Below are 10,754 nucleotides of genomic sequence, written 5' to 3'. Positions count from 1 at the left end.
AGAGAGAGAGAGAGAGAGAGAGAGAAGAAGAAGACCTGAAATACAAGACAAAACTATCATTACAGGATGTAACATTTTACATTGAAATACGGGACAATCCTGGATGAATACAGGACAGGGCGCAACGCAGGCGGATGAAGGTTACTCTGCGGCCAGGAAAGGCACTCCTGCTCTCCATATGACTCCACTTATGCGCCTGCTTGCTTGAAAAGGTTGGATTGCTGACTGGAGGGGAAGCAGCTCTAGAGCAATTCAAACTCATTGATAAATCTGCAGGCAATGAATACATCGGCGCAGTGGCCATTCAAGTTTTCCAAGCGAGGTGGGGCGTGGCCTCTCTGCCGAAGGGGGCGTGGCTGAAGCGTGCGCGTTCCATCGAGCCCCGCCCTTCAGCTTCTCCTTCCATCTCTGATTGGACTTTGAGGGGGCGGGACAGGAGGGGCGGGGCTTAGAGGAACTCCCTCTTCGGACAGGACTCAGAAGTGGGGGAAGATGGCGTTGGCGGCGGTGCTGCGTGTGTCGTGCGGAGTGCGGGCCAGGCTAGTCCCGCGGCTGCCTCCTTCACCTGTGCGGGTAAGGTGCTCTGTGCTGCGCCTGGATATGCATACGCTGGAAATTTGCCGCACCTCCCGACGGGAATAAGTGGTGTAAATTTGCGAAACATCTGCCTTTAAGCTATACAGTATGTCTAAATTTGTTTATGCATCGGATGGAGGAGCAAATCTTCCCCGTACATAGCAAGACCACTCCTCTCCCTGGCTCTGCTAGTTTTCTGCTTGCAAGGCGTTGTGTGTGTGTATGTGTATATGCAGGGGTGCCAACTTCAATAAAATAGGGGGAGGGGGCAGGTAAGCCCCACCCCGCATAATCTATCACATGACATTACACACACACACACCCTATTTAAATGGGAATTACCCTCAAATTTCTGCCCCTAAGAATTGCCTCCTATGTGTGTGTGCATATCTATATATCTGTAATTATTTAACTAAAGGTGAAATATAAAAAAACCCGGGGTAGGACAGCATAAAATAGGACAGCCTTTAAAGGTGCTGAAAAATATGTTCATTCGCAGGATCATGCCAAGATTAATCCACTTACCAGCAGATGTACCAGCAGCAGAGAATCTAACGCCACCACTGCCATTCTGCAGTGTTTATGGGGCAGGGTATCTGCTGCTCAGATTTTCATTCCAAAATTCCACAGTAGAAAAAGCTCCTTATGCAGGCTGAAGCAGCTTTTTGGAACCCCCACCTCCCACCCTTGTGGCTAAATAGGAGGTTTGCATTTGCTCAGTACTTTTCCAGAGTCCGGAGCTCATTGTAATGATCTCCATTGGTTTCAGTGGGAATTGTATCAATACTGAAGTCCACAGCATTTGAACAGTTTACTGAGCTCAGTTCAGAGGCTCGTTGGCCAATCCAGAGCTATTTGTTTGAAGCCTGTGCTCTAAATGGAGATAAGATCAGGCTGCAGGAATGTGAACTTTGAACCCAGTGTTTGAGAATGACAGTTTTCTTTAAAAAGTTGTTTTCTTAAGCTGTTATCAAGTGTGGGATGGCATGAATGTCCCGCACTCACTCAAATGGGCTGGGTAAGATTTTTTGTATTTGTTCATAGAGAGTTGGTATATGCTTAAGAGAGAAGCTCATTAGGCAAGCAACTCTCAGGTCAATTCTCCCCACACAGTATGGGGAATTGCTGGTAGGGCGAGTGCTGTTGTGCTCAGGTCCTGCTTGTGAGCTTCCCATGGCCGATTGACCACTGTGAGAACAGATTCAGAAGGGCTCTTATAAATAAATCAGATTTACTTTACAGAGTTGATAGTTGTGGAGAATCTCTGCACCACAGCACTAATTAAACCCCCCAGGCTTCCTTACTTCAAACTTATCCCATGGGTGGGGTGACAGTGGGGAAAGTTAAGGATCTGGTCTGCTGGCTAGAGCCAATTCTTCACTCATGCTGTAAAGCTTACAATTAGATAATTCACATAAAGCAGGGGTCAGCAATCTTTTTCAGTCGTGGGCCAGTCCACCGACCCTCAGACCACGTGGTGGGCTGGACTATATTATATATATTATACAGTGGTACCTCGAGTTACATATGCTTCAGGTTGCATACACTTCAGGTTACAGACTCCGCTAACCCAGAAATAGTGCTTCAGGTTAAGAACTTTGCTTCAGGATAAGAACAGAAATCGTGCTCTGGCGGTGCGGCGGCAGCAGGAGGCCCCATTAGCTAAAGTGGTGCTTCAGGTTAAGAACAGTTTCAGGTTAAGTACGGACCTCCGGAACGAATTAAGTACTTAACCTGAGGTCCCACTGTACATGCCCCACAAATAACCCAGAGATGCATTTTAAATAAAAGCACACATTCTACTCATGTAAAAACACACTGACTGTCCGCGGGCCTGATTTAGAAGGCGATTGGGCCAGATCCGGCCCCTGGGCCTTAGTTTGCCTACCCATGACATAAAGTTTTCAACTTGTAAGTGCTATACACAGATGTTAAGTATTGCTATTGGTATTCGCAGCAATGGTGTGTTTTTTTTAAAATAACTATATCCACAGTAGCTTTATTGCTGAGAATTATCTAGGTTTTATTAACCTGTAAAACATAGTAAATTATCTTCTTTCCCTTTTTCAGCTTTTAAGCCATGGAACAAAAGTAATGTATCAAGCTGATCGTGCCTTTGCACCACTTCAGAAAGTGATGCTGCCATCAGATACTTTCCATGGCAAAGTGGCCTTTATCACAGGAGGGGGCACTGGCCTTGGGAAAGGGATGACAGCTGCTCTTTCTGCTTTGGGAGCAGAGTGTGTTATAGCAAGCCGGTAAGAGCATCTTTTGCATTTTGCATGATGTAGTCTTTTAAAATGGAGAGTACAGTTCTCAGTATGGAGTCCTCTGCACACTTACTTGGCAGTAAGATCCGTTGAGCACAGGGAGGAAGCAAACACATTTAGGGTAGACATGTTAGTCCTACTCAATGACGCTAAGGTAACTTAGGCCCATGCATTTTAACTTCGTGGGATTCAACCCTAGGATTGTGCAATGGATTCTTCTGGTTTTTTTAAGCAGTTAGGCAATATTTAAGAAATCCAAGTTCACTGAGCAGTGTGTTGTGAATTGACACTGAAGGACCATTCAGACAACCACACCAAGACTCAGTAGCGGATTTTGGTTCTGTGGGGCCCTTTGGGGGGGGGCGTTTGTTTACCTAAATAAGTGTGACTGTGCCCAGAAACATGACTGACCTAAATTCTGTGCCCCAAAACATGACTGACCTAAATTCTGTGCCCCAAAACATGACTGACCTAAATTCATAATGAGTTAGCTCCACTTTGCGCCCCTGCTTTAACCTTCGCCCCCATGTCAACGCCTTCTTCCCTCTCTTTTTGTGCCACAACCCCACCCCCACCCCATGGTGACCTGCATCTTCTTATGCTGTTCAAAACTGAAAATTGCCCTCTCAGTGTGCTTTACCCAAATTTCTGCTGTTGTTTTTAAACATCCATTTTTCCGCTTTCAGTGTTTCTCCATTCTTGCTTTGGTCAAACTTCTCTCTCTCTTCCATTCCTCAGCTGCCTCATGCGAGAGAGATAAAGGATGCAAAGCCCTCAGATATTCCATTGTTTGAAGCTAGTTTGCTGAAGCCTCTGCTGTTGTTTGAAACCACCATTTTCCTCTCTGTTATCTCCAACCCTGCTTGATTCAAATTCATGCCATTGTTTCAAACTACCACTTCTCCCCTCTCAGTGCCCTTCCCTTCTTGATTGTGCAACCTGCCTTCTCTTTGGCTCCCACTCTAACTTCCTACAAATCCATTAGGCAATACAAATCCTCCAATAAGGGCAGTGCAATTACCGTATTTTTTGCACCACAACACTCACTTTTTTCCTCCTAAAAAGTAAGGGGAAATGTCTGTGCGTGTTATAGAGGGAATGCCTACGGGTGGCATTCCTACGGATTTTCCTCCTCTAAAAACTACGTGTGTGTTATGGTCGGGTGCGTGTTATAGAGCGAAAAATACGGTACATCATTACATTTTTATATTTATAGGAAAATATTATTAAACAATACTTTTTGTTTCTGTTTAATGGTATAATATTGAGAGAGGCAAAACACTTCATCCAAACATGAACTTTTATTTGAAGGAACAAAAAGAAATAAAAATTCTTTATAAAAATAGTAAAATCTTCATTGATGTTAAATGCTCCTGGGATATAGTGGAATGTAAGTAACTTTTTGGGGACACGGGTGGTGCTGTGGGTTAAACCACAGAGCCTAGGATTTGCCGATCAGAAGGTCGGCGGTTCAAATCCCCACGACGGGGTGAGCTCCCGTTGCTCGGTCCCTGCTCCTGCCAACCTCGCAGTTCGAAAGCACGTCAAAGTGCAAGTAGATAAGTAGGTACCGCTCTGGCGGGAAGATAAACGGCATTTCTGTGTGCTGCTCTGATTCACCAGAAGCGGCTTAGTCATGCTGGCCACATGACCCGGAAACTGTACGCCGGCTCCCTCGGCCAGTAAAGCAAGATGAGCGCCACAACCCCAGAGTCGGCCACGACTGGACCTAATGGTCAGGGGTCCCTTTAGCTTTACCTTTAAGTAACTTTTTACTCCTTTAAGGGTGCAGGTAATATTCTGCCCAAAGTGTAACACATCCTATGGGGTTTAAATTGAGCAGAGGGAGGGGGGACATGAATTTTGAGCCTCAGAAATAAATGAGCAAGCACTAAGTGTATCTGCCTCCCCAATGAGAAACCTCTGTTTGTATTTAATAAGATGTTTCCACAACAGCAACTTCAGTCTGAAATAGAACTTACTGTGTTGCGTCCAATGCTAGTCCTACTCAGAGTAAACCCACTGAAATTAATGAACATTAATAACTTAGATCCATTAATCTCAGTCAGTCTGCTGTGAATGGGACAAGCATTGGACAAAGCTCTTCATTGTCAGTCTGCCACATCACACATGGAATCACTGCTAAGCTTTTACCAAAACGCTAAGAAAGAAACCCCAAAAGTTTGATGTACAGTATATGGCTGTAATGGAAACTCAACCGTAATGTGTAATTATTTATAGGAAACTTGATGTATTGAAACAAACCGCAGAAGAAATTTCTTCTAAAACGGGAAATAAGGTATTGTTAAATAACAAATGGTATTAATGGTGCATTCAGTCATGGGATTTTATGCATGTAAGAATATATTTAATTCTTTCTTTTTCTCTTCTGCTACTGGTAGTGGATATATTGATAATAGTTTATTACACAGGTCCACGCAGTTCAGTGCGATGTGAGAGATCCAGCATCTGTTAGCAATGCAATTTCTCAATTAATTGAAGTGGCTGGACATCCCAGTGTGAGTATCCTAATTCAAAACTTTAATTAATCATTACTGGAAAAATCCAACTCAGTGTGCATTAAAAAAAATCCTAAATGTAAACAAGCTAATGAATTCTGAAAGATTTTAATATTTTCAAAAGTAATGTTCAGTTGAATCTACCTATAGAACAAAATCTATGGGAATAGGTCACAGCTGTATTTTAATGAAGCTGTGTACTTTAACTGCCTGGTATCGACATGACCTTGATGTAACTCGGATGGGCACCAGTGTGTACACATGAACCCCCAGCCTCTCCCCCATCCCAGTGAGGACTGAGCATGCTCAGTGGCCACACAGTGCTTACTGACAGTTGTGAAGGCAAATAGATTGGACTATCCTGGAAGAAGGTGTGGCTGGTTGCCTGAAGCTCCACATGAGAGCACTCACGGCTTCAACATTTTGCTGCAGCTCCAACTTGCATCACAAAGCTGTCGGAATTAGCTTGTTAAAAGTTTTGAAAGTGGTGGATAGGAGATTTATTTTTCGTTAATGGAGGGTTCCACTGCTCTAATATACTTCTTACTGGCCAAAGGGCAGTTAGATAAAGTCACCATCTCTTTGTTCGTGTCTTGTGAGTTAAACTCAAGAGGACAACTGTGGTTGACTGGCGTTGCTTGCTTGGTTGGAACACATACTGGAATTGATGCAAAAGCTTTTAAAACCATAATGGTTACTTGGTTTTTCTCTGCACTGCTGATCTTTTGCTTTTGTAAAAGGTGCTGGTAGGTTATACTGACTCGGAGTGTGTGTACCTTTAAGCCAAACTATGGCTCAGCACACATGAACCAAGATGTGGTCTCCTGGACTGAAGTTGTCACCTGAAGCACTGCACCCCCAGTCCTGCTGCTGCCTCCCTAGCTGATGTTAAGCCACAATTTGGATTAGCATTACGTCTGAACCCAGGCTTGTAGTTTGTCTTGCTCCAGACAAACCACGAGCCCTGGTTCAGTTCTAGCCAGAGGCAAACCATGCCTTAGCCCCAAGCAGTGGGGTGGCAGCAGGACCAGGGAATGAGCAGGATGGCTCTGATCTTCCCTCCAGGAACCTGCACTCTTGTTATTTGTGCTAAACCATGTGTGAACTGGGCCACTCTGTTTTTCTGTAAAAATTCTCCTGGAATTTTTGAAACCACCACCGAGTATCTTAAATGTGCAGAAGACCGATTTTGGCAAATATTTAAGCTTTCTTTCTCCCTTTCAGGTTATAATAAATAATGCAGCTGGAAATTTTGTATCTCCTTCTGAACGTCTTTCTCCAAATGCATGGAGGACAATCACAGATATTGTTCTTAATGGTACCGCCTATATAACTCTGGGAATTGGAAAAGAACTGATTAAAGCACAAAAAGGTAAATTGAGATTGACAGAACTTGTCCTTTTCTTACTGAATACCTTTTTGGACAAGAAATAGATTTTTGGGGGGCTGGAGCCTTCTTAGAACCCTGAAAACCTCAAGCTTTATTTTCACAGAATTATAAAATTGTAGAGTCCAACCTCCACTGTCTCTGTCTCTCTCCTTCATTGATTTGACCTGTTTTAGGAAACTGATAATTTGGAAAGGAGAGCAATACATATAATTAAATTTTTTTTAATATTGCATCTTCCAGGAGCAGCCTTTCTAGCCATCACCACAATTTATGCAGAAAGTGGGTCAGGGTTTGTGTCGCCAAGCGCTTCTGCCAAAGCCGGCGTTGAAGGCCTATGCAAGTAAGCAATCTGTTAGCCCCTGTCCCCTTAATTTTTTTTTTTAAACCACTCCCTCTTAAGGCTGAAATAGACCAACCCAAAAGAGACAGAATTGGAGTGAGAAGTGGCTGTTTGCCATTGTGGTGGGTTCAACAAATTCATTTTCATTGGGTTTTTATTTTATTTTAACAAATCATATACCGTTTAACCACAGTAACCTCAAAATGTTTTACAAGGAATACAATACAAAAAAGGCTAACAGTGGTTAGAACTATAAAATCAGGCTTCAGTTAAAATGCCTGCTGGAGTAAACAAATTATTCAGTAGGTGCCAGAAGTTCAAATCCGAATGGCTTCATATAGATGTTAAACAGCATTGTGGACAAGATTGTACCCTGCTGTAGACCATAGTACAAGGACCGTGTACTGTGGACTATGCTGTGCTAGACAAGGACTGTGCTGAAACAGTCTCCCAGTGTTGCTTTCTGGACATGGCCCCATAGGTAGGGTAGGATAAAATATTAACCCCAATACCCATTCTGCCTAGGCAGTCCAAGAGGATACTTGAGCAAAGGTATCAAAAGCAGACAAATGACCAGAGTCGCATTCCAGCTGTCGAATGCATTCCCCAAACTGTGCTTGAATCAGAGGTGGACTTTGGCCTTTCAGTGCCCTGTGCAAGAACAAAATTCGGTTCCCCCTGCCTCTTGCCTTCTGTTCTGCTCAGTTCACCAGACCATAGCTGTGTTGCCCAGCAGCGCCCCTTAGGCTCGGCAGCCAGTAGCAGAACCAGTCCTAAATCTGCCTCTGCTTGAACTATGATTAAAACAGATCCATGTGATTCATAACCTACAGGAATTCCTGCATTATCCTCAGTGGACGTAGCCCACAAACAGGGTAGGGTTACAGCACAGAAGGGCAACCTTTGCCCTAGGGGCAACCTCACTTCATGTTACCCCAACACCTGCTGAAGCTGCTTCATTTGTCTATCCCATCAAAGTTCCTTCTTTCCAATTCACTTCCTCCTTATTTCCCCCCGATTTTTGGGAAAGTGTTTTCTCCCTCTCTGTGTAGTTCTTCTCCATTGGGAAGGGGCCTATGAACAGAAAACCTAATGTGTAAGCCCAGATGCATTTTTATTTTTACTTCTAATCCTCTTTATATGCCGAATACTTACAAAGTCTCTTCATGAATTTCTAGGTCTCTTGCAGCGGAGTGGGGTAAATATGGCATGAGATTCAATGTGATTCAACCAGGCCCAATAAAGACTAAGGTACATGATCATGTTTTGTAGCCATTAAAGAATTGGCCGAGACATCAGATTGACTTTAGTGACTGGGTCTCTGAGCCTAATTTAAATTCTACTTGAGACAGATCTCATAGCTGCCTTGAGCACCATTTTGTGAAAAGGAGAAGTGCAAATAAATACTGGTTTAAATAGAACTTGGAAGCACATATAATCATTATCCACCTTCATTCTCTCTTTAAAAAAACAACTTTGTAAAATTATATACCACTTCACCAAAGGCCACAGGACAGTTTACAATGTAGCATAATAAATAAAACATAATAGGTTAAAAAAAAGGTAAAGGACCCTTGGACGGTTAAGTCCAGTCAAAGGTGACTGGGGTCGCAGCGCTCATCTCGCTTTCAGGCCGAGGGAGCCGGTGTTTGTCCACAGACGGCTTTCTGGGTCATGTGGCCAGCATGACTAAACTGCTTCTGGCGCAACAGAACACCATGACGGAAACCAGAGTACACGGAAATGCCATTTACCTTCCCACCACAGTGGTACCTGTTTATCTACTTGCACTGGTGTGCTTTTGAACTGCTAAGTTGTCAGGAGTTGGTGCAAAGCAATGGGAGCTCACCCCGTCGCGGGGATTTGAACCGCCAACCTTTTGATCAGAAAGCCCAAGAGGCTCAGTGGTTTAGACCACAGCGGCACCCACGTCCCGAAATAGAACATAATAAACAATATATGTCAATAAGTAATATAACATATTTACAATTCAAAAAATAAAATTATCCTATAGATGCAATTTATAATAATAAATACTTACTAACATAGATAATCTCATGGCATAAATTATTATCTACTTACCCCAGTTATTATCTAACATACACGTTATACATATCTAACATAGGTTTTTTGTGTTGTTGTTTTTCTGGCTCATTAAGGAGTATTTTTCTGCGTGATATGGTTGCCTGGGCGAAATGTATGACATTTAGTGTTTCAGTAGATACAAGTCTACTAGAGTTACCCACATTATTTCCCCAGTTGACACTTGCTTGATCTGTGCTACACAGTCAGTTTACTTTTACCCATGATTGTTAAGTATAAAACTTTTTCAGATGGTCTCTAGCAGAGTTCCGAAAGCAATAGTTTCTCTCGATAATTTTCTTCAGGGAGCTTTCAGCCGTTTGGACCCAGAAGGTGTGTTTGAGAAAGAAATGCTCAAGAGAATTCCTTGTGGGCGTCTGGGAACAATAGAAGAGATTGCCAATCTTGCCACCTATCTCTGTAGTGATTATGCAAGTTGGATTAACGGAGCAGTAAGTTATCATTCTAGTTGCTAGGGGTGCCCGAATCTCATTGCTACTGATGCTAGAATATTGTGATCCAGAAGCCATTTCCACCTGGTCCCATTAGAGGGGGCTAAATGCTTTCTTTGGGGCTAGACAAGCTCCATGCAAATTCATTGGGAATTTGACTTCTTTAAAATTATTTGTGGCTTTAGTTGATGGAAAAAGCAGTTTGTGGATATTCTAGCATAACTAGTTCTGTTGAATGATGCTTTCCATTATGTTTTTACTAAATAGAAAACATTAATGACTTAAAAGTACTTTATTTGGCTGTACTAGGTTTCCTTAGCATATTGGTTCAACTGAAACCAGTTCAAATTATTGTTGGGAGTGGCTTAATGGGGGAAAATGTGCTTTAATCTTGCAGGTCATTAGAATGGATGGTGGTGAATACGTCTCTATGGCTGGAGAGTTTAATCACTTAACCAAGGTAATAATTTGCAAGTCGGATCGGCAAAAAAAATGTTGCAGCAAGCTCTGTGCCTTTTTGAAATTGTCACTCTGTCTTCCAATGTCACCAAACAATGCTCAGTTTTCATTGGTCAGTTTTTTCAGGGTGTTTATGTCTTCACTATTCCCCCCCCCTTTAAGTTTGTAAGGCCCCCCCCCCTTCTAATACCTCCCTCTTGTGCATGGATAATGTTGCTTTGGCGATGTAAGCACTGGCACTCACACCTGAACATCAGAAATGTAGAAAATTATATGTTTAGGGTTCAATCCCGCCAACAGTAAGCTTTTAATCACATTCATTTCAATGGGGAAAGATGTTTGATTGTGCCCATTATGTCTGCATGAAACTCAAAGACGGAAAAAACCTGAAGTTAGTATCTCATCTAAAATGTTTTATTTTCTATGCTAGGTTACCAGTGAAGAATGGAATAAGATGGAAGAAATGATAAGGAAAACAAAAGGCTCATAATTTTATTTCAAACTATATTTTTATATAGAAATTCAAACATTATAAATTTCACTAATGTTGGTATTAATTGACTGACTTTTATACATTTTCAAGGCTGAACAATTTTAATTTACATACAGCACAATATTAGATGCTGTTAAAATAAGCATCATAACAGAAATGGATCAATAAGGTGT

At 42.4% G+C, this 10,754-nt stretch overlaps 2 protein-coding genes across 4 annotated transcripts in view; one reads left to right on the top strand and one right to left on the bottom strand.

The window, feature by feature from the left end:
- Nucleotides 1–10,754, bottom strand: part of CALB1 (calbindin 1) — a 185,011-nt gene that overhangs the window by 147,615 nt on the left and 26,642 nt on the right. The window lies entirely within an intron of this gene.
- On the top strand, nucleotides 467–10,738 carry DECR1 (2,4-dienoyl-CoA reductase 1). 3 transcript variants are annotated; one of them, XM_053395704.1, is made up of 10 exons: nucleotides 467–573; nucleotides 2,647–2,834; nucleotides 5,088–5,145; nucleotides 5,279–5,365; nucleotides 6,590–6,737; nucleotides 6,996–7,095; nucleotides 8,274–8,346; nucleotides 9,483–9,629; nucleotides 10,027–10,089; nucleotides 10,519–10,738. In XM_053395704.1, exons 1-10 carry the CDS (start codon nucleotides 493–495, stop codon nucleotides 10,576–10,578), a joined length of 1,005 nt encoding a protein of 334 aa, XP_053251679.1. In that variant the 5' UTR covers nucleotides 467–492; the 3' UTR covers nucleotides 10,579–10,738. The 3 variants fall into 3 exon arrangements, with proteins under 3 accessions (XP_053251679.1, XP_053251678.1, XP_053251677.1); XM_053395703.1 differs by lacking the exon at nucleotides 9,483–9,629 and having other exon boundaries at nucleotides 477–573; XM_053395702.1 differs by lacking the exon at nucleotides 10,027–10,089 and having other exon boundaries at nucleotides 477–573.

This window comes from Podarcis raffonei, chromosome 7 (assembly GCF_027172205.1).
Source record: "Podarcis raffonei isolate rPodRaf1 chromosome 7, rPodRaf1.pri, whole genome shotgun sequence".
Lineage (NCBI taxonomy): Eukaryota > Metazoa > Chordata > Lepidosauria > Squamata > Lacertidae > Podarcis > Podarcis raffonei.
Note: the sequence above shows the minus strand (reverse complement) of the source record. Positions and strands in the feature narration are given on the sequence as shown.